This window comes from Colletotrichum fructicola (assembly GCF_000319635.2).
Source record: "Colletotrichum fructicola Nara gc5 chromosome Unknown KSG_Nara_v1_contig07, whole genome shotgun sequence".
Classification (NCBI taxonomy): domain Eukaryota; kingdom Fungi; phylum Ascomycota; class Sordariomycetes; order Glomerellales; family Glomerellaceae; genus Colletotrichum; species Colletotrichum fructicola.
Window position 1 is genome coordinate 2,297,775 of NW_027094057.1, and position 21,681 is coordinate 2,319,455.

Genomic DNA, 21,681 nt, shown 5'->3' on the forward strand with positions numbered 1-21,681 from the left:
CGCAATCTGACTTTCTCTCTTTCGTCTTTCTTTTCGCTCTAATGATGACGGAAAACCTCGTGCCCGGCTCTTTCAAAATTCAGCCGTGTATGAGGGCTGTCTGCCGGGATCTCAACATAACCACCAACGCTACCCCAATAATGTGTGTTCCCAGAGTTTCTTCTTCTATGAGAGGGTCCTCGACCTCTGGAGAGACGGATGATAATTGTACAGGGGTTTCTCGTGAGAATGTAAATCAAAATAAAAGGCATGGCGACAAATGAGAAGGATGGGAAAAAATACATGTCCGTCCAGCAACGCCGTAGCCGATCCCTTCCTTTCGGGATCTCAAACGCCACTTTTGTTTATGTTGTTTTGCTGTTTGTTCAAATCAAAAAGCTTCATCGACCCATGCGAAACAGAAAGAAAAAAAGATATGAAGACAAGATTGCGTGAGAACGTGAAGTCATTAGGTACGAGGCGGGTATTGGTAAATCTTGGATGAGGTGGGGATGAGATAAAAGTTGGGAATATGAGATGAGATGATTAGAATGTGATTTAGCGGCCGCTGCGGGGAGTGCGAGGTGTGTTTCTGGTTAGAATATTAGCGAGAGCAAGGTTGAAATATCGATCAGGACAACTCACGCAGTCGAGATGTCATCAACATGGTTGCACAGCGCCACGAAGAGGTCGAAGAACAGCTGAGTGCCTCCGTTGTACATCTCCAGCTGCATCGTGCCGCTCCGCTTGAAAGTGCTGCGGCTGCGGATGATCAGGGCGAGGTAGTGGGCTCGCAGCTTGGAGTCGCTGTCGGGTGTGTGGGCGTAGGCGTATCTGGCCGATGAGAGAATGGTGCTGCATTGGATGCCGGATTCTGCGGGGGTGGTTAGTATAGACATCTCCAAGACCACGTTGGAAAGTACTCACGAAGACCTTGCTTTCTCAGAGAAACACGCTTCAGCTCCTCAAGCCCGTACTTCTCAGCAGCACAGTAAATAACGGTATCTTTGAGCAAGTCACCGTCGACACCGTGATGGTAGACAGTCGACTCGATGCCCTTGCCGTCCTCAGACAGCTGCTCAATCTCCCACGAGTTGCGTCTCTTGTTATGCACCAGTCGCGGGTAGTAGTCGCCCTTGTAGAGGTATTCCAGAACCGACGAGAAGATCTCGGGTTCTTCGTCGGGCAGAGCGATGCGTCTGGCGGGGGCTGAGGAGGACGAGGGCGAGCTGTCGATGAAGTTGCCTCCTCGGAGGGCGGCCTGGAAGAAGGGGGATGCGCAGAGGACGTCTTCGTGGGCGGCGAAGAGACGCTGTTCGGTGCCGACGACGAGTGTCACGATCGCGGAGGTAAGGTTGCTATTGATGCGTTGTGTTAGCAGGCTGTAGAGAGCGCATGAATCACTGCCGAAACTTACTTGCTCATTTCGGTGTCATGGGTACTTGATGAAGTGGCCGTGTTGGGCCGTCTGGTCGCACGAGAGTCGCGGCGTTTTGAAACGCCGCTGGTCTTGCTGAATGATGAAGTCGACTTGTTCGACTTGTGGCCCTTGGAGAAACTGCTCCTGTGGCTTTGCGAGGGGGCCTGTTCATAGCGTCTGGCGAACATTGTGCTGGTGAATGACCGACCGGTCGGGGTTGCGGTGCGATAATGGTAGGTGCTAAATTAAATGTAGGGGAAATCAACCAAAATCAAAAGCGATCGTTGGAAAGAGAGAATGATTCAAAAGATGGGTGAAAAATGGTTGTCGTGATTGATTGACTTGAGAGAGATTGCTGACCTACCTAAGGCGTCCGTGAGAGAGAGGAGAGAGAGGCGAGAATTTTTGGGTAGAAACGGGGCTCACGAATATATATATACAGCCTGATAACATCCCAGCACGGTCCCCTACATCTCTCCCCCGAGGCCTTGCTGCTTTTTGCGAGGACTGAGGCGACTGGTGATGGGGGAGGTCATTGGACGCGTTTCCCACCCCTGCACCGCGACTGTGGCTCCTGCACTCCTCACGTAGGAAATGCGAGATCACATGACCGACTCAGGGGGGTTTTGCGTGCGCCGGGCTGGCTGCCTCCAGTTTTCACACCGGATATGGGCACTGGCGGGCAGTGCGAACCGGGCGGATGCTAGCAGCAAGCCATTCCGCAGGGATGAGATGGTGCAACTGCACACCAAGCGAGTCAGAGAGCCCGGGTTGGCACAGCGTGCCAATCTTAGGGGGTTGGGGTCCTGAACTCCGACGACGAGGTAGCCTCCCAGCGCCTTGCGTGCGCAGGAGTACCTCTGGACGCGAGCACAGGACTGCCGACGCCGTGAAGATGCTCGACGAAGCTGCCTGGAAAGATCCACGTTAAGGCAGCGAGAGAGTGTCAGTGCTCTGCCATCCTATCACCAAGCTGGAAGAAGAAACGTATGCTTTGCCCCTGCCTGAATTGTGTTACACGGAAGGCAAATTCGTCGTCCATCAGATGCCGAGGCGATTCTCCCCTTTTACGGGTCAATTCGACTTCAAAGTTTTTCTTCCAGGAGACACAAAACGGGCCATTTCTCCTTCGTCACTGGGAGTCGAGGTTGAGAAAGTTTTGGGGACGGAACCGTGCGCGGCACATGGGTCTGAACCTTGAAGCTGTGACGAACCTTTGCACGCCATAGGCCGGGCTCGATCTTTGCCAGCGGATGCGACCCGGCATTCCGAAAGATGTCGACGCAAACTGATATGCCCCTGACTATCCGTATCACGAATTCACGACAATTCTCTTCAAAATTCCACATCGGGAGCGGGAGATTCGGGAACATTCCTAGCTTCGAGACACCCCGGAGGAATCAAGAGACAGGCGAAATCCGAAATCATGGTAAGATATCGAGGGTCTTGCCCACTTTCAATGACACATGGTCCCGTTGTGATCATCAATACCGCGATGTTGTCACAACGTCTGTTGTGCCTAGTACTTCACTTGATGTCATGCTCGCAATCAGATTTTAGCCGCGACCTGATCAATGGCGTCGGCGACTGCTTGACGACCCTCCAGTCTGATGACGGCATCGTTGTGGAAAGCACCACGAACCGTCTTCTTCTCGACCGGTAGCCCGAACTCCTCGCAGCGCCGGACCAGCCTCGCGCCGTGGTCCGCCGGCACTAGCTCATCCCTTCCAGCTTCCACTATGGTGACATGAGGCTTGTCCTGGCCCGAACTGACCCGATGATTCTTGGCAATCCCCGCGATGTTGGTCAAGCTATCCAGATGGTTGCGCAAGAACGGCCACAGGTGACGATACGGCACCCATTTCTGGGGGTACAGCTCACCCAACATGTCCCGTACGGACGTGAACGGCGTCTCCAGGATCAACGACCTTAGCCGCAACGTGGGCGGGAACCCTTCCCACGCTGCGAGGTTCGTGGCTACCCCAGAGCCGATGCTCTGACCCCAGATCACCAGCTCTAGTGGCTGCTGCCTGTGCCCGACGTTATCCTCGTGCATCTGCCCAATCCAGCGCAGAGCCGCTTGCGCATCCAGGTTGATGCCCTTCTCAGAGGGGCGGCCTCTCGACCTCCAGTAACCGCGGTAGCTCAGGCACACCATTGTATATCGCGCGGGCCGCTTGCTGCGCTGCAGCGTCCGCAGGACCCATGATAGGTCCGGCAGTCGTGGGGGAATGGACGATGCGTTTCCTAATCGCAATCGTGGTGAGCCTTTGATGCTTAATGCTAACTGCCCGCAGAGGACAGCAGGGGATGGGGCGGACCCTGAAAGTAGAGGACGTAGATGGACGGCACGGCGAGGGGCTCCGTGGGCGACGTGGTCTTCTCGTCGCCAGTGGATGTCACCGAGGCCACACATAGTGCCAGATCCGTCCCATCGGCGGCCTGGACCCTTTTCTCCTCCCAGCGCACGCCCCAGCACTGTTTCTCGTAGTCCTCGATCCGCTCGCGGCGCGCGGTGGGCGGCAGTCCTGGCATGTAAATGATCTTATTCTGGAAGACAACCATCATAAAACACTTCCACGTCCATAAGGCGAGCAGAAGACCGGTGAAGTACAGAGGGGGCAAGAGGAACGCATCATGCAATTGCCTCTTCTGGGTGGTGACGCCGAGGCGCGACAGCGGCGGCAGCGGCAGACTACCCGTCAGAGACGTAGCTCGCCATGGCGAGGTGACGAGAGGTGCGTGCGGACGACGAGTACGGCGCAGGAGATGCCCAATCGAGGAGGGGCGGATGGCATGCATCACAACCGTTTGCGAGACATGGAGGCGTGTGTCGGGCCGTGGTGTGGTGGTGGTTGTGTCGCCGGACCCTGAGAATGGAAGGATGGAAGATCGTTCTGAGTGCAGCGCGGCGGCAGAAAGTTGCGGCAGCAGTTCAATTGGGGCCGGGTAATTCGCAAATCAGGGTCCGTCGTGGACTGAGGGTCATGACATGGCGCGCATGTGTTCAAAGACGACTGGACTCGTCCAATGTGGTCGGCATGCAGCCCGTTCCGTCCAGAGACAATGGGCGCTCGAGGTATGAGGTCCGCAGGATTCCAGCCCGAAATGAGGCAGGTAGACAAGATGCTTTCGTCGACTGTACCGTCCTTTTTTTTTCTTTTTTTCTTTTTTTTTTTCAAGATTTACAGGGGAACAGGAACACTTTATCCTGCCTGGTCAAGGGGATGGGAAACTGCCAAAACCCGACAAGATGACGAGTTGAGACAGCGCTGAACCACTGTGACGGCACCCACCGTCTTTCGTGACAGGGACCATTCGAGCGACAATGAGCTTCCATTGATTGCTCCCAGCAGCATGGAAGGTGGCTGCATCTCCATGTCCCTCTCTGATGGCCGGGTGACCTGCCCGACCCCGCAGTGCCCGCCGTCGCCTGAAGACGCTTCCATTCAAATGACAAACCGCTGATGATACCTACCTGCCTGCGAATAGGTAATAGGTAGTAAGGTACTGCTGGGCTCCCATTTCGCGGCGTGATTCTCGCAGGACGAGACCCATTGGGACGTCATACTCTAGCGCCAAACGTCCCTCGTGGATCTGGAACCATTCCGCCAACCAGCGATCCCCAAACCTTCCAGGTTGCCAGTGTTCTGGGCTGTCTCTTCGGAAGGTCCCTGGTGCTGGTGGCCTGTGACGCTGCGCCAGTCCCACCAGCCATCCCATCTCCGTCCAGTCACTTATCACCTCATAATCTGCGGGCAGTTTACAGTGCGTTCACTCAGTCACTCGCAGTTGTACCACCACATGCATGTGCTGTTTCCCTCTCCACGCCCGCGGGCATAATAAATAAATCAGACAGACCCAGGACCCGGCTGACAGTCAAACCGACGCCAGATCAAGATTTCCCATCCTTATCCCAGCATGCGACACGGAATCCTGATTCTGCACGTCCTGTCAACAACATAACCCCTCCATCTCGAACGACTTCCCGACCTCCATATTTCCTCAACCCCCCTTCTACCAACCGAACTCCCGTCTCCAACCCCCGCTTAAACCGCCGCGAACCCGCCGCTCACGCTGAGAAATCATCATCACCGCTAATCCTTCCTTACTTTTCCCCGCCATTTTCGAAAACCGATCAACTTCGAGACCCGCACAGGAGCGACGCTGAAAACCACACAACCACCAATTCTACAACCCATCCGCGACGAGACGAGCGCAATCTACACCATGCCCGGCTCCGTCGACCCCAAAACCCCCACCGAGCACTCGCCGAGGCATTCGCCGCGCATCGAGCTCCCGGAGGAGGAGGAGGGCTCCCCGCGTCACGATGGCCAGGCCAGCCCTGGTATGAGGAATAGCAAAGGATGGGATGGCAAGCTCAGGGTACAGCGGACCGCCGTCCTCGCGAACCCCGAGGTGCTCTCAGACCCGGAGTCTGACGACGAGAACGTGGTGCCGGGCGAGGAACTCCCCGCGGATGAAGGCAAGTTTGCTGATGCCCTCACTCCTCCATGTGGAGCCGCAAAAAAAGTCGTGCAGAATCGTTTGGAAGACTGACTCTTGGAACCCCCTTCAACAGACCTCCTTGACGGCGAAGATCTAGACACTGACGAGCTCATCGTCTCCCACGCCCGCGTCGCCTCCATCCCCGCCCTCCGCCTCGAGCGCTTCACAAAAGTAGTCCGCCTGTGCCTCCGCCAGAACAGCATCCAGGACATCGACGGCCTCTCCGCCCTCGCCCCGACGCTCGAGGACCTCGACTTCTACGACAACCTCATATCCCACATCCGCGGCCTCGAGGACCTCACCAGCCTCACCAGCCTCGACCTCAGCTTCAACAAGATCAAGCACATCAAGCGCGTCAACCACCTCACCAAGCTCAAGGAGCTCTTCCTCGTTGCCAACAAGGTCGGCACCATCGAGAACCTCGACGGCCTCGTCAACCTCACCAGCCTCGAGCTCGGCTCCAACCGCATCCGCGTCCTCCAGAACCTCGACTCCCTCAAGAACCTCGAGGAGCTCTGGGTCGCAAAGAACAAAATCACAGAGCTCACCGGCCTCGGCGGTCTGCCCAACCTCAGGCTCCTCAGCATCCAGTCCAACCGCATCCGCGACCTCTCGCCCCTCAAGGACGTGCCCAGCCTCGAGGAGCTGTACATCTCCCACAACGCCCTCACATCCCTCGAGGGCATCGAGCAGAATGAGAAGCTGCGCGTGCTCGACATCTCCAACAACGCCGTCGCGAGCGTCAAGGGCCTCAAGCCGCTCAAGAACCTTGAGGAGTTCTGGGCCAGCTACAACCAGATTTCCGACTTTAACGAGGTCGAGAAGGAGCTGAAGGACAAGGAGCACCTGACGACCGTCTACTTCGAGGGCAACCCGTTGCAACTCAGGGGGCCGGCCGTGTACCGCAACAAAGTCCGTCTGGCGCTGCCCCAATTATCCCAGATCGACGCAAGTAAGTGTACAATCACAGGTTGAGCGGTTGAGACCAAGATTGCTAACCAATATTTGCAGCCTTTGTCCGATCATAGCGGCTTGGTTCACTCTGTAGCATGAATTTACGAGGCCGGCATGGCGTTACAACGGCGTTTGATGAGACCCTTGGGGCGGTCGGGCAGATGAACATATCGGGATCTTTCTTCTTCACTCGAGATACCTCTTTACCGAGCGCTCTCTCTTGACCATTATGGTTGCTGAGCATGGAAGGGAGCATGTTCAAGGACGGGCGGGCGGCTATTCTGACATTGGCGAAAACACACTGCAGCATGCTGTACAAGCGGGAGCAACAGACTGTCTTGGTCACGGCTTTGGTTGTATTGTAACGGCAGATCACAGTCATGCCGAAGGAAGACGGCTATCTAGATACAATCGACGCACAGTGCGTGGTTCGACAAACACCCGATATGGTTCCCTTGCACACCGCCAGTTGTGGACTACTAACATGCCACTTTGATAGGCAGGTGCTGATGATATTGCAGGTACGTATTATTGTTTCGGATCGACAATGCATCATATGCAGACCACTTAACCGAAGATCCAGAGCTTCTCAGTGGGGAAGTACTACTAAGTGTTAGATTTTGCCTTGAACTGAAGAAACACTCGGGGAAGCTTACGTTTGCGGGCTGGTTGAAGCGAGTCTTGCGGTCCAGGCTGCTGATCTTGTCAATCTCGGACTGCTCGAGGTCGAAGCTGGTGCAGTCGAGGTTCTGGGCGAGGATCTCCTTGCGGCTGGTCTTGGGAATGACAGCAAGGCCGCGCTGGGTGGCCCAGCGGAGGAGGACCTGAGAGTTGGTCTTGCCGTGCTTCTTGGCAATCTCAGAGACGGTGGGCTCCTCGAACAGAGGCACGAAGTCGGTGGCATGCTCCATGTTGAACTCCTTGAAGGAGGCAGGGCCAAAGGAAGAGTAGGCGGTAACGGCGATACCCTCGTTGGCAGCCAGCTTAATGAGGTCGGGCTGGACGAGGTAGGGGTGGTGCTCGATCTGGAGGGTGGCAGGGGGGATCTTGGCGTAGCGGAGGAGGTCGTAGAGGAGCTGTCCCTGGAAGTTGGAGACACCGATGCTCTTGGAGAGGCCGCTGGCAACGAGGCTCTCCATGGCAGTCCAGGTCTCCTGGATGGAGGCCTTGGAGGGGCGGATCTCGGACTTGCCGTCGTAGTGCCAGCCGGGAGGGTATCTGACGGAGGGGTCGACGTACTCGAGGGCGACGGGGAAGTGGATGAGGTAGAGGTCGAAATAGTCGATGCCCCAGTCGGCAAGCTGCTTGCGGACGATGGGCTCTACCCGGTCGCCATCGTGGAAGGTGTTCCAGAGCTTGGAGACGAGGAAGAGCTCCTCGCGCTTGACGATGCCCTCCTTGATGGCGCGGGCAACACCCTGGCCGCACTCGACTTCGTTGCCATAGTCTAGAGAAGAAGCGCCGTTAGGATCAAGATTGTGTACACACTTGGATTCGGATGCGTGTGATGTAGGCCCGAAATTTGGTTCATGTGATTGATGTCGGGGAAGACGGGGGCGAGCCCCGAGTGTAAGTGAGTGATGACAGGGGAGGGGTATGAATTAGGCTGGGGTGCAGGGATGTTGCGGAGAGCTTTCCGGCGGAATTGCACTGGAATTGCACTGATGGGAAAATCGGCCTCTGCAGAAATGCGCACCGATCATTTTTGGTGGGGTGAAGGAGGGGTAACTCAGGCTTCCAGAAATCATAGAGGGGATCAAGCAGACCACCACCACCACCACGGGCCATTGACTGCGGGCGACGTGTTTTTTGACACGCTTTCTTGCCCTTAGGCCTTCTCCCGCGGCCGTACCATTTCTGGCTGCGTCGTCGTGGCGGAGATTGAACGCCTGCTCCCCTCCCTGTGTCCTAGATCGCAACGAAGAGACTGGTGCTGTTTACTTACCACAGGCGCCGTCGAAGAGACGGTAACCGGCCTTGATAGCCTCGTAGACGGTGTCGGCGGCGATGGCGTTGTCGACCTTCCACAGACCGAAGCCCACCTGGGGCATCTCAAAGCCACTGTTAAGCTTGATGTTGGGGACAGCCATTGTGACGTCTGGTTGTCGTTCTGATTGGGAGAAAGGAAGATGGTGCCAGAAGGAGAATGGGGGTATCAAGAGGCACACGAAAAGACTTGGGAGAGAGGAGGAGAGAGAAGGGCAGCACTTCGGATGGAGGAGGCAAAGCAAGTAGTATTTATAACAGGTACACACACATACGTCAGGTGCCTTGGGTCTGTGGTTGCCAGGCAGATTGACCAGACGGACACGAGGCAAGACTGGTCTGGCTCGGATTGTAGGTACGGCAGAGCATGGTAGCTATAGATACACCTCCCTCTGCTATCCCCTGCATCGACAACTCGTACCTTTCCCCAACTAGTCTCCAGATTCAAACAGCCTATGGTTCCGTCACCGTACAGCACTGGCGGCTCATTAAACGCATGAGAGGCTGGCGGCGGGGGTGGCCGCTGGAGAGAGGGCTCAGGCGGCTGCCAGACCCGGTCCGCGACGCGGCGATACTTTGGGGAAGCGATTGGCATGGATAAATATCAACAGGCAAAGATAATGCACCGGACCTTTAGCAGAGGCGGCCAGCTCGGAGTGGAGAGAGGCGGGAGATGACTGAGATGGGGTGGCCGCTGCACAACGCAACGCGCCCATTTGTGCGTTTAAATCAGCCTGAGCCCTTGAGGGGACCGTGAAGAAGACCCGAATTTGGGGCAAATTTGGAGTTCAAGCTTCCCGTCGCCTCGTTGTCGCTGGAACCCTGTGAAGTTTCGCGGGAAGCCAAGAGGAAGCAACGGTAACCCAAACTCGCATGGTTGTCATTCAACTCTGATGCTGGCGGCTTTGGTGGGCTGCCACTGGCTGTCCAACACCACCGTACTCTTGCCGCGAAGGGTCTTGTGCACCCCCTCCAAGCGCGATGCAGACCTGTCAGTTCAAAGTTGGCTTGTCAATCAAGGCCGTGGGAAACACCGCGTGGGGTAGCTAGCTGCTTTTGCACAGGGCTTTCCATGAGCCATTGGTGCTTGTATCATCTGTCGCGGAGTGTCCTTGATCGAAGTTGCCTCGCATTTTCCAACGGTATCCGCTCTGCTAGTCTGGCCTTCCAGAGGTGCTCTCTCTGTCAATCGCTGTTTCTCTCCAGGCCCCGCTAGAAAGGTGCTTTTGTGGAGAATGATTTCGCCGAGACCCGATTAAGTGGCATTTAGCCTAAATACCACCCGGCGCGGCTAATTGGCTTCTTTTCTCCATCACCAACGCTTCTCTGCAGAATTGTGCCCATTGAGACTCAACTGTCAATGTGCTTCCCAACTGTTGCTCGACTAACACGCGGCGCTAGTTTACGTCGTAGACCGTTGCAGACGATGAGACCCTTCTGTTCTGACCAACAGCCATGGATGCCAGATTTTGGGATCAAAATCACAGGCTGAAGTCGGCCGGACTAGCGAAGCGCAGCGCCAACGCGGAATGTCGCACTTCCCATCGCCTCTACTCATGCATCGCGGCGCATTTGCCGGAGCGATTGGTATCCACGTGCGCGGGCGCGTGGGGTATCGACGGAGCTGGCCCCATTGGCATTTCATCCGGGTGGGCCTGGCTTCGCCGCGCCCTGACTACACACCCTACTTGTTTTCTTCAGTCTACTTGTTCTAACCAAAGAGACGCCAAGCGGCGATGACTGCAGTTCGACAAGTCAACAACTTTCAGTCAAATCTATCTTTGAAACTAAATCGCGATTTCTTTCGTATCGAACAAGAACGCTCCCCTTATGCAACTCGGACTTGAGTTGAGGTGTCATTGTCCAGCCTCCGCATTTGGAAAACAACTGGCCGGCAGCAAAGGATTCGAGGCAACTTGGAAGGAATGAAGACCACAATGGATGGTTCAAAGGCTGCAATAACTGATCATTCCAAGTGGACAATGATATTGGGGTTTTGTGTCCTCGATCCATAAAGAATGTCTTCGACAAGAACAATAGCCTTTGTATACTCACTCTCAGAATGTCTCCTTTGTACGGCTTCCTTCGAGTTGAGTTGGCAGCTATACAACGTCGTATATATATCATATTGTCCAGTCTCACATCAGAATGAATATCAAAATCCAACATCCACTCAATAGTACAATCAGCTCACACACCTTTTCTGTCTTACATTGACTCCATCGATAAATTTCATCGCACTCTCAGACAACCAACATGGCCAACTACCAAGGAAACCCAATGGCGGGCAACAATATGGCTGGCCCAGCACTCCAAGCCCCAGCACCTCAAGCCCCAGCACCGAATCCGAAAGAGATGAATAGGCAGATGATAATGCGAAGAACCCGGCTGGAAGCTGCGCAAATCAGGGGAGACCTCATTGTAAAGGCGCAAGATGGCAGCACCATCGTAGCGCAGCCTTTGGGTCAGTTTAATCCAATGCACACAGTCAGGAGCCCGTACGCTGGAAGACAATACATGGACGACATCCACCAGGAGATAGCGCAACAACAGTACGGTCCCGACGGAAACCGAATGGCCAAGGGCTACGGCATCACCCTCAAGAGGATCTTGGCCGCTGGCGGCTTTGGCATCGCTGCTCTTGTCGAACACAGGGGCAACCGCAACGTGAGGACGGATTGTGTGATGAAGATTGAAAAGACCCGCCCTGCCGCCTCGTATGACTCGATCAAGCTGGAGCAGAAGGCTCTCAACGTAAGTCTACCCCAAACGACATCAGATATCCTTTGCTAACTCGTTGCTCTAGAAATTCAAGGGGGCCAAGCACATTGTCCAAATCCTTGACTTTACGAAAGAAATCAACGACAAGAGAGACGCCGAAAACGAGGGTAAGAGACCATACGTGCCCAGATCGAGTACAGAGGCTCGGGACAAAAATTGGGACATCAAAGTCCAGCGGGAACGCAGCTTCATCTTGATGGAGTATGCCAACGGAAAGAGTCTTCACACATGGCTGAACAAGTCTAGTCGATCTGGCAGACCTTGGCCTAATAAGGCTCTCTGGCTTTTGTTCAAGTGCCGTAAGTTGAGCCCCGGACTTTGACACATATTTCTGATATACTGACATGAACCACGCAGTCATCAAGGGGCTTATTGGAATTGGATATCCCCCAAAGGAGAACTATGGACGGGATCACCCTGACTGGGATCCCAACAATCCCGTTGAAGAGTCCATCCCCGACACCAAGAAGCCCCAGCAAACTGTTCATTTTGATCTGGACCCCAAGAACAGTAAGCGTGTCATGGATTACTTTGTGAATAGTAATGCTAACTTTGTGTACAGTCCTAGTGAGCTTAGAGCCACACGGCCCTATGCCGCTCTTCAAGGTAATGTCACAACATGTCACAAACTGATTACAAGCTAACGCCAAATCCAGATCTCGGACTTTGGCTGTGCCAAGTTCTTTGACGAAGCTAATCAAAAGCCAAATGAATTCACGTAAGTTTTGCCTTCATTCAAAGTGCCAACCTTTGCTGACACGAGTTTTCTTTTCTCAGGGAGGAAATATTCTGGAGAGCTCGCTCGCTAGGAAAGTCGGGCTACCACACACCAGTGAGTAAACATATACAAACAACATTCGTGGGCATACTGACCTTTTTAGGAACAATTTCATAGGTCTTGGGACTCACTCCGGCCCTTCAACGACGGCGGATCCAACATGTTCCTCGAAGCCAATAAGCCATCAATTGCCGGCAACTACGGTATGCCCTCCAACATCTACCAGGTTGGAGTCATCGTGAGTATGAACCCCTGAGCATCTCCTTTTCGACTACGGCTAACTTGGTGATAAAGATGTGGTGTGCCATTACAGGGGCAAAATTCCAGGATCCCGTCGTCGGGTGGAAAGTCGGCGGAGAAGTGACGTACGGAAGCGCCCTCGGAGATCCAAGATTCAGTCACATCGACGGCAACCTCAGAAAGACCGTCTCGATGTGTCTGGTGGAAGACCCCGCGGCCCGGCCGACTCTGATCCACCTCGATGGCATTATTGATTTTCGACTCCAAAGTCAGAATGGCCTGGAGTCGGACGACCACGTCGCGAGATGGGCCACCCAGTTCTTCAGCAGCCCGCGCGTCCCCGGTGACGGCCCACCGCCGCAGCCGCAGCCGCCCCAGACAAAGAACGGGGAAGAGTATGACACCGACGACGACGACGACGACGAGGAGCCCGTTCGCACTGGCGACAAGAGAAAGCGGACGGGAAAGGATGGCAACCCCCAGCAGCGGGGTACCGTCTTGCGCCTGAAGACCGTCCACAACCCGGCCCCGGGAACGATCCAGCAAGGCGGTCAGCAGCAGCGGCAGCAGCAGCAGCAGCAACCGCAACACCAGCAGATGACTATGAACCAGATTCATCCAGGCACGATGTATCCCATGCCTCAGAGACAAGAAGGATTCGACTTCACCCGCGATAGACAGCGGCCGCCGCCCCAGCAGATGATCATCGACGCCTTCCGCGACGTCGAGCTGTATGACGCAACACCCATCGAGAAGAAGGATCCTCCCCAGACCTTCAGCCGCATGCGCTATCCTCGGACTCGTGGGCTGGAGCCAGCACCACTGCTGCCAGTACTACAGCAAGAAGTGCCACTGCAGCAGCCGGAAGGTCAACAGCAGCTGGGAGGTCAACAGCAGCCGGCAGGTCAACAACCAGGAGGACAAGGACATCAGCGGGGCCCGAGTCTCAACCCGGCCGCAGCAGCTTTCCAGCCGAACGGGCAATTCGCGAACCCCCGCAACGGTTTGCCTATTCAGGGCCAGCCTCAGCAGCAATGGCAACCTCCTAACCCGAATCCTCCTCCGGTTTTCGTCCCCCCTCCCGGACTGCCTCTTCCCATCCCTGGGCTTCCTGTCCCCCCTCCAGGGCTGCCTCTTCCTCCACAGTGGCAGCCCTACGTGAACCCCTTCCCGGCTCCAATGCCGCAGCAGCAGCAGCCGCAACGACCATGGCAGCCCATGAACCCGAACCAGAACTACAATCAGAATCAGAACCAGTTCCAGCCCCAACAACCTCAGCAACCTCAGCAACCTCAGCAACCTCAGCAACCTCAGCAACCTCAGCAACCTCAGCAACCTCAGCAACCTCAGCAACCTCAGCAACCTCAGCAACCTCAGCAACCCCAGTCACCGCATTGGAGACCCAACAACAGCAACACAGACGCCTTTGCTCCTCTGCCTTACCAGCAGCAGCAACGCGGCCGATACCTTTCTCCCTTCCCTCCCGTACAAGCACCGCCGCAGCACTGGATGCCCGGCCAGAGAAAAGGGTTAGTACCGCCGATCCCCAAGACTGACAACGAACCAGGGCAGCAACAGCAGCCTCCCCAGGATGAGAAGAGCTATCGTCAGAAAATGACTGAGAAGTACAACTACGACCCGTACCCCGATGTTGCATCTGATGATTTGGAGATGCATCTTGGTCCGTTTGAAGACTTGGTAGTACCCTCCTCTGGTGCAGGGCGATAGGAGCTCCGGCAGGCCCGAGCTGTGTTTAATGAGTGGAAGATGTTGAACAGCTGATTCATAGGTTTCCAAGATACCATGATGGAGTTTCTGGCTTAGATCTGGATGGTAGAGGGGTTTTGGGATAGAACGGACTACAAAACTACTAGGCCATGTGATAGAATTGTTACTCTACATTCAAACCAATTTTTGGACTTGAAGATATGTTCAAACGAAGGGTATCTTTGAGATCTCGTGCTATGCTAATGCTATATCCGTCCCTACCGGCCCAGTCCTTGTCCAACTCCATATACACACAGTTAAGAAAGATCACACAACTTTTGTTCAAGCCCCCAATCCAAAGTTGGCATACCGGCACTCGCACTGCCCCTCTCCGGCCGCCACACTGACCGCATTCCCATCAGAATCCTTGCACTCCGGGCCCCCGCCGCTCTTGATCTGCGTAATCTCAATCTGCCCTGGCCAGTTAGCCCATTTGCTCCCGTCCGACACGGCCGTCACGTTCCCGTCCGCCGCAGCCGACCCGGCCCCGATGCTGCTATTCTTCCGCGTCCACAGCGTCGCGCTGAACGCCGTGTCGGCGTACACGCACGTCGCGGCCTTGTTATCCGCCGCGATGACCTCAGAGGGGACGACGCTCTTGGGCAGCGTAAAGTTGAAGACGAGGCGCTCGTTGTACGAGTTGCCGTCGAAGAGGGCCATGCTGAGGTTGGCGAACTGCGGGGAGAAGGGGTTCGCGGACGAGGAGATCTGGTAGGTGTACGAGTTCCTGGGGGTGATGGTCCAGTAGTACGTGGCGAGGGAGCCGTTCGCGGAGCCCGAGGTGAGGGACTGGTTGTACGTCTCGTAGGGGAAGCAGCGCCACGTCGCCGGGTTGGCGGTGCAGTTTGTGGCCACGTCTGCGAGGGCCGTGTTGAAGGCGAAGGAGCCTGCTGGGAAGATGTTTGGGACGGTTGTGTTTGTTGGCGTGGTTGTACTGAGGGGTGGGGAAAATGGGTTGTTAGCTTTTCTGGTGTAAGTCAGGGCAAGCAAGGGGGGAGGATTTACGTTTGTTTGCGCGAGGAGATGGTAAGCCCTGCGGCCAGGCCGACCACGAGGCCGATGATCATGATGAACAGGACGACCATGTACCATCTCCGCCTCCTCAGTTCCTTTGCCTTCAACACCTTTTCATCCCTGTTTTCTATCGGGCCCATGGGAGTGGTGATGGGGAGGAGCTGCGAGCGGCCCTTGTACGTGCTCCGGGGCGTCGAGGCGCCCGAGTTGGGCCCGCTGCCGCCCGCGATGCTGCTGCCGGCCGAGGAGCCGCCGGAGAGGAGGCTCCTCGTGCTGACGGTGCTCCGGGAGCTTTCGCGAGAGGAGCTGCGGGAGTAGGCGGGCGGCGGGACGGTCGGGTACGGGTAGGGGTGGAACGGGTGTGCGATCTTCTGAGGGCGGCCGTACAGTTTCGGTTTTGTGCTGCGGGAGGGAGGCGGAGGCGGGAGGGCTGCCTGGGATGGGTGCGTGACGGCCGGGAGGGAGTCGTCTTCTGCTATCACAGGCATGCGGCCTGCCAGCATCATTGCTGTGCGGACCGAGGGGGAGGGAGACTTGGGCATGGTTGTGCCTGGTGTTTCCGCCTTTGAGTGTCCGTTGTAATCAAGTGAGGTTGTACAACCGGGGTGTGATATCGGGGCTCTTTTTTGTTATATTGTGCCAAGTGGTGGTCGGGCAGTTGAAATTGCAATGTCGTCAGTCCTTATTATGCGTGTATGTGGCTGTTGGAGTCGGTTAGGCCTGAAAGAGCCCGTGGCTCGATGAAGGCGCCGGAGAGATTTGAGCCGCAATAGATGGGGGATAGGATGTGGAATCCCAATCTCTCGAAGTGTAACGATCTGACTGTGTAAGAGAACGTTTGCGGCTCACTGGACCGTGGTTCTGGGATTTGCAAGGGGGGAGAGCGGGTTCTACGATGATCAAAGACACTGATCGACGATTGAAGGACCTGATATATCAAGGCAAGGGACAAAAGGGAATCGGGTTCTACGGGGTGAGTCTGGACGCCGCGCGTGTGTAGAGGCAGCAACGGATGATTTTCTGACTTTCCATTCAAGCAAGCGCTCGCGACTCAGCTTGGAGCCCCCGAGGGAAAGTAGGACAAAGGAAGAATGGCGTGTTGGATTTTGGGGCGAAGATCGACAACTTGAGTCCCGGGCCTGGTAAGAACAAAGAAACGAACGGGTGGGGAGGAGGAGGAGCAAAGAAAAGGCTTCGTTTCAGAGATCTCTTGGGGACTGATACTGGCAAGACTGGGGAGCCAGCTGCTGTCCGAACCATGTTGGCCGGCCGCAGTGAGAGCCGCATTAGGAATGCCGCCGAAGATCAAGCTATCTCTTCTAGAACTTTGAGGTATGGTGGAAAGCGGTTGGTGTGCTGTGCCGTGCCTGGAGGCTGAGCTCAAGGTGCAGGCAGGGCAGGGTAGGGACTCGGCGTCGTCGACGTTCGGCTGAGCCTGGCGCTTGCCAATTCTAGAATTCAAGACTTCCTCTTTGGCCAGGACATACGTGGGAGGTGCGTTGCCGCCACGGGAAGAGCTTCCTTCCGAGCAGGGGTCCAGCTGGCACTCTGCAGCGGGGAGGTCGAAGACAATTCCCCATTTGGCGGCTCCCAAGATATGTCGCTGTCATCTTGGACAGGGTTATCTGGAACCTGCCATCGCAGCACCCGGCACTACCACGAGGCTTGCAGGGAGTAATCGAGTCCTGCAGAGATATGCGAGGCCGGTTCTCCGTCAAGGTAACGGGCCAGCGGGCAAACCGTCAGAAACCTGGACGGCGAAGTGAACAAGGGAAAAGAGGCTCGACGTCGGAATGGTGCCCCACAAGTTGGCCCAGCAAATAGTCTGAGCGATAGTAACAGTCTAGTCAAAGCCCTCATTGGTTGATGGAGTTGATAGTCAGACATGGCTAACTACTTCCGGGAATGGATGACAGGGACGGACTAAGGAACGGCTGGATGGCGCGACGGCTTCGTGGATGGGACGGGACAGTGGGGGGCAATGAACCTCCGAAAGTCGTCCTCGGGAGTTGCATTGTGGTTCTGCGTCTGAAAACTGAGGGAAGACCGGCACGGGGGTCTCTGAAGTTGGAAAAGATTCAGGGGTGAGGGGCGGACGCAGTGGAAGTGATGATGTCGTGGGGGGAGGCCTTGGCGGTAATAGAAAGCCGGGCACCCGGTATAATGATCTGCTTGCCGGGCGAGGAAAGTGCGGCGGAGAGGATATTTATGTTCAAATGTGTATTGGTGCTTAAGCCACTGACATCGCGGGATCTATCAACAGATTTCTGGAGTGATTGCTCTCTTCTACAATGTGATGATGCTGATCCTCCCTCCCATTCACACGCCAAATGTATCCTGTAGTTTTACAGCAGCAAAAATTTAACCAAAATTTCCACTTCACGCGTCACCTTCCTGGGCCACCTCCTTACCCTTACTCTTCATACTGTCGCTCTCGCTCTCGGCATATGATGGGGGATCCAAGGCATCGCCGCCAGCAACCCAGACGCGCGACAGCTCCTCCTCAATCTCTTGACGCCTTGCTTTCCACGTCTCCACCTGCTCGAGGCGCTCGCGGAGATCTTGCAGCTCCTTCTCGACTTGCATCTTCTCCCTCTCCGTTCCGATCCTCTCAAATTCCCACTCATCACCACGCTCACCCATGCCGAGGATGAGGTTGTAAGTGTGGTACTTCTTGAGGGAGGCACGCGTAGAAATGGTAATGAGTGCTGTCTGTCGTTAACAACCACGGTCTTCGCGCTGGAAAGCTGTGACTTACTGATGCCCTTCTCCTTGCACATCTCGTAGAGGTATCCTTCAACATCCTGCGACACGGCGCTGGTGCCCTCATCAACGATGGCGTACTGAGGTTCATGGTAAAGCATGCGAGCAAAACCCATTCTCTGCTTCTCGCCACCACTTAGCACATCCTTCCACTCCTTGCGAGTATCCCAGCCGCCCTCGCGGTCAGGGAGGTATCCCAGGCGAGCTTCCTCCAGGATGCGCTTCAAGTCGTCCTCAGACTTTCGCTTCTCACGCATATCATGGTGGCCGTCAGGGTAGATGACTTGGTCACGGAAGGTACCGATGCTAAGATATGGCCTTTGTGGCAAGAACATGATGCCGTCTTGGCCAATATCCTTGGGCCGACTGACCAATCCGCGGTAGACGGGCCAAAGTCCGGCGAGAACACGGGCAATGGCCGTCTTGCCAACACCGTTGGAGCCGGAGATCTAATTGTGTTAGGGTTGAGCTGACCTTTGGCGGGGCTGTACTTACCAAAAGATGCTCTCCTCTTCTCACCACCATGGACAGCGACTCCATTAATTCCTCGCCGCCGTTGGGCCACAAGGCTGGGGCAACAACAGGGACACCCTCCAAACGAACACCGTCGAATCCCTTCTGAATCGTACCTTGAACGTCAGAAAGGGAGTACAGCTCGTTCTGTTGCCCGCGTAGGTAGTACGCATTGGCATGGACTCGGTGGAGGGTGGAGATGAGAGTGTATACTCTGCTGGTGTAGCCAGCAAGTTCTGAAAGGTCCTTGATGGAGTACATCATTCTTCCACCGGCATCGGCCAGTGAAAGCATAAGACGCTTGTTGGTGATGAACTCCTTCATACGGCCACGCTCTCTGCTGCCCTTGGCAGCTGTTTCAGCCAACTCTGCGGCACCACCAAGACCACCCCAGGCGGGCAAGAAAACTGGAAGTGATGACAGCAGGTAGCCATACGCACTCCAACTGTACTTGAGAATAAAGTCTTCGAGCATGTTGTAGCGGATCTTGAGCATGTAAATGCCCTCCATCCAGGTCTTGAGAGACTTGAACTCCTTGTTCAGGAACGTCTTCTCCATGTCAGCACCACCGTAGAAGGCAATCTCCTCGGCGTTGGCAATAAGGCGCGCATGGAGACTCCTGAAGTCTCCTTCTTTGCGACCCTCAACGGCTTTGAGCTTGCCAAAGGGAGGCGATAGACGACGCAGAATGCTTGCCGTCAAGAAATAGTTGCTCAGCAGACCCGTCAGGGCTAATGGTCCTAGGGACCGGAAGAGTTGATAGTTGAACACCATCAAATCGACAAACGGTTTGCCGAGCGACGAGTACAGGTTCGCCGCAGCGGCGCAGAAGAGCGTCAGATCTTGTGTGATGAACTGGTCCGCGCCCTGGCCAACACCACCATCCAAGTTGGACAGTTTGTAGTAGTTGAGACTGTCGTTCAAGTACAAATCGTGGATATACCGAGTAAGCCTGGTTCGGAAGGCGATGGACACCTTGGATTCGAGGAACTTGATCATCGCATTCGTGTAAGAGGCAAAACCGCCGAGACCGCACCACTGTAATTCCGATTAGCTACGAAGAAAAATGGTACTTTCGAAGCGCTTACCTTGGCCAGTCCCCAAAGGAACTTCTTGCCGTGTCCCGCGACAAGATCTCTAACGATCTCACCATCAAGGCGGGCGACAACAAGCGACAAGTATGTCCGGAGCATCAGGAACACACCATGACTCACGAGTAAACCGGCCTCTTTACTTGACCATCTCGGAATCATGATACTCATTAGACTCAGGAATTGGTGGAGGAAGGCCAGGTTCAAACCAGGCTTCGTCTGCGCCGACGGGACAGTACCATCGCCCAGGCCAGAGACACGCGGCGGGTTCAGGAACAACCTGCGATGCGCCTCAAAGGTCAAGGGCTTGGTGGTCTGGATGACAACTTTGGAGGTGCCGTCCTTGTAAGGAACGTATATCGTCCGAGAGCCGTCCTTGTTGTGCAGCCACGAATTCGTGCGGACGAGTTTACGGCCCTGCTCGCGCTCCTCACGCCGCCGCCTCCACCATCTCCTCCCGCCAGCGGCGCTGAGGACAATAGAGGCGGCAAGAGCAAGAACACCGAGCTGCCGGGTTGTGCGAGATGTGTTTTGGAGACGGGTGCGGATGAGAGTCGAGTACTTTTCGATAAAGGCGGCGATTGCCTCCTCTGCGGCCGACTGGCGAAGGGTCGATTGCTCGGCCATGGCGGCAGTGGATAGCGGCGGTACGGGATGGTTCGGTTGTTGTGAAGGGGATCGAGTCGCGCAGGCTCGCCGCGAATGGGAATTACGTTACGAATGCGCTGCCATCACAGGACGGAATCGACGGGACGGAGTGCGGGTCGAGTTGGTTTGCGGCCGTCGAGGTTGAAGCACGGCACGGGAGGAGGACACGATGCGACGCGATGCGATTGAGAGTGGTTTGTTGTTGTGTCCGTTTCGCCGGCGGAAATCTGCCAGCCTTGCAAAAAGAAGTGCGCCTTGCAAAGAGTCCGGCTAAGCACGTGGTCGCATTAGCAGCCCGAGTCGTTAAGGTGTTTGGAGATGGACACGGCGGACGTTGGTTTGGGGGGCTTTGCTGGCTCGTGATCCATTACGACATGTGAATGCCGGGGACAGTGGAGTTCCGAGGCAGTGGCAGAGCGTGGAGGTACCTCTTCAACACCCGAACCGGTGGATAACTTGGGGAAAGCTGGTGCTGATGCTGGTGCTGGTGCTGGGCTGGGGGACCAGGCGGTCGCAGACGGTGCTGCCCGCTGCTGCGTTGCTGGGCGCTCTCCACTGCATCGTATGTGAGTGGCTGGTTTCGAGCGGGAATGACGCTAATCCGCCAGGATCCGGGGAGGCCTGAACGAATGACATCCGGCAAACGACGGATGGGCTTTCCAGATGACAACCCCAGAATCGGATGTGGGGGAGCCAGTCACAGACAGCTACGGACAATCACTCACGGGACGGTCACATGACGGAGCATGAGGCCAGGCATCTGAAGTGCTCTTCGACCTCTCGCGGGCCGGAAACGCTGCCGCTCATTGCGGATTGGATGTCGTAATAGTTGACGGCTGCGATTCCGTGTATTGTAGCTAAATCGCGGCATTTGGCGTTGTCGGAACTTTCACACCATCTGTGACGAGATATTCAGGCTTCCGCGGTGATGCTGGGTAGCAGTTTTCATGATCGCTGGATTTTGTTGGTTTCCCAGAGAAAATACAGGCCGATTGTGGCATTCGGGGTTATCCGTGACGCCTGAGAAGTTGGACATGGCGTTGATAGACGGGAGGGAAGATTAAATGCTTGTCAGTTTGAGAGTGCAGGAGATGTCGGAATCATCTCAAGGTAACAACAATAACCAACAGTAAGGAAGTCTGAGAATCTCATCGATTTATCCTGCGGGCTTAGTCGGGGGAAGTGCAAGCCATCTTCTTCTTTCTAGGTTATAGCCCCTTGGCGAGACGGAACCAACA

At 55.6% G+C, this 21,681-nt stretch overlaps 7 protein-coding genes across 7 annotated transcripts; 2 read left to right on the plus strand and 5 right to left on the minus strand.

Annotated features, from left to right (window-relative positions):
• Positions 1 to 537: 537 nt before the first annotated feature.
• On the minus strand, positions 538 to 1,587 carry CGGC5_v012355 (uncharacterized protein; the record flags this gene model as incomplete). Its single annotated transcript, XM_032029760.1, has 4 exons — positions 538 to 571; positions 625 to 853; positions 907 to 1,337; positions 1,397 to 1,587. The coding sequence occupies 4 exons, from the start codon at positions 1,585 to 1,587 to the stop codon at positions 538 to 540; spliced, it is 885 nt and encodes a 294-aa protein (XP_031890389.1).
• Positions 1,588 to 2,948: 1,361 nt separating this feature from the next.
• abhd13 lies at positions 2,949 to 4,201 on the minus strand (the record flags this gene model as incomplete). The annotated part of the gene is made up of 2 exons (XM_032029759.1): positions 2,949 to 3,646; positions 3,721 to 4,201. The coding sequence occupies 2 exons, from the start codon at positions 4,199 to 4,201 to the stop codon at positions 2,949 to 2,951; spliced, it is 1,179 nt and encodes a 392-aa protein (XP_031890390.1).
• A 1,428-nt stretch (positions 4,202 to 5,629) lies between these two features.
• On the plus strand, positions 5,630 to 6,936 carry sds22 (Protein phosphatase 1 regulatory subunit SDS22; the record flags this gene model as incomplete). Its single annotated transcript, XM_066152680.1, has 3 exons — positions 5,630 to 5,915; positions 5,982 to 6,860; positions 6,920 to 6,936. 3 exons carry the CDS (start codon positions 5,630 to 5,632, stop codon positions 6,934 to 6,936), a joined length of 1,182 nt encoding a protein of 393 aa, XP_066008057.1.
• Positions 6,937 to 7,429: 493 nt separating this feature from the next.
• Positions 7,430 to 8,952, minus strand: XYR1 (NAD(P)H-dependent D-xylose reductase XYR1; the record flags this gene model as incomplete). Its single annotated transcript, XM_032029754.1, has 3 exons — positions 7,430 to 7,465; positions 7,519 to 8,309; positions 8,808 to 8,952. 3 exons carry the CDS (start codon positions 8,950 to 8,952, stop codon positions 7,430 to 7,432), a joined length of 972 nt encoding a protein of 323 aa, XP_031890574.1.
• Positions 8,953 to 11,104: 2,152 nt separating this feature from the next.
• On the plus strand, positions 11,105 to 14,375 carry CGGC5_v012359 (uncharacterized protein; the record flags this gene model as incomplete). Its single annotated transcript, XM_066152681.1, has 8 exons — positions 11,105 to 11,602; positions 11,655 to 11,928; positions 11,987 to 12,139; positions 12,192 to 12,235; positions 12,286 to 12,347; positions 12,407 to 12,461; positions 12,511 to 12,645; positions 12,702 to 14,375. The coding sequence occupies 8 exons, from the start codon at positions 11,105 to 11,107 to the stop codon at positions 14,373 to 14,375; spliced, it is 2,895 nt and encodes a 964-aa protein (XP_066008056.1).
• Positions 14,376 to 14,696: 321 nt separating this feature from the next.
• On the minus strand, positions 14,697 to 15,970 carry CGGC5_v012360 (uncharacterized protein; the record flags this gene model as incomplete). The annotated part of the gene is made up of 2 exons (XM_032029752.1): positions 14,697 to 15,348; positions 15,420 to 15,970. The coding sequence occupies 2 exons, from the start codon at positions 15,968 to 15,970 to the stop codon at positions 14,697 to 14,699; spliced, it is 1,203 nt and encodes a 400-aa protein (XP_031890580.1).
• A 1,837-nt stretch (positions 15,971 to 17,807) lies between these two features.
• Positions 17,808 to 20,422, minus strand: PXA1 (Peroxisomal long-chain fatty acid import protein 2; the record flags this gene model as incomplete). Its single annotated transcript, XM_032029751.2, has 4 exons — positions 17,808 to 18,136; positions 18,187 to 18,640; positions 18,687 to 19,742; positions 19,793 to 20,422. The coding sequence occupies 4 exons, from the start codon at positions 20,420 to 20,422 to the stop codon at positions 17,808 to 17,810; spliced, it is 2,469 nt and encodes an 822-aa protein (XP_031890579.2).
• Between the last annotated feature and the right edge of the window lie 1,259 nt (positions 20,423 to 21,681).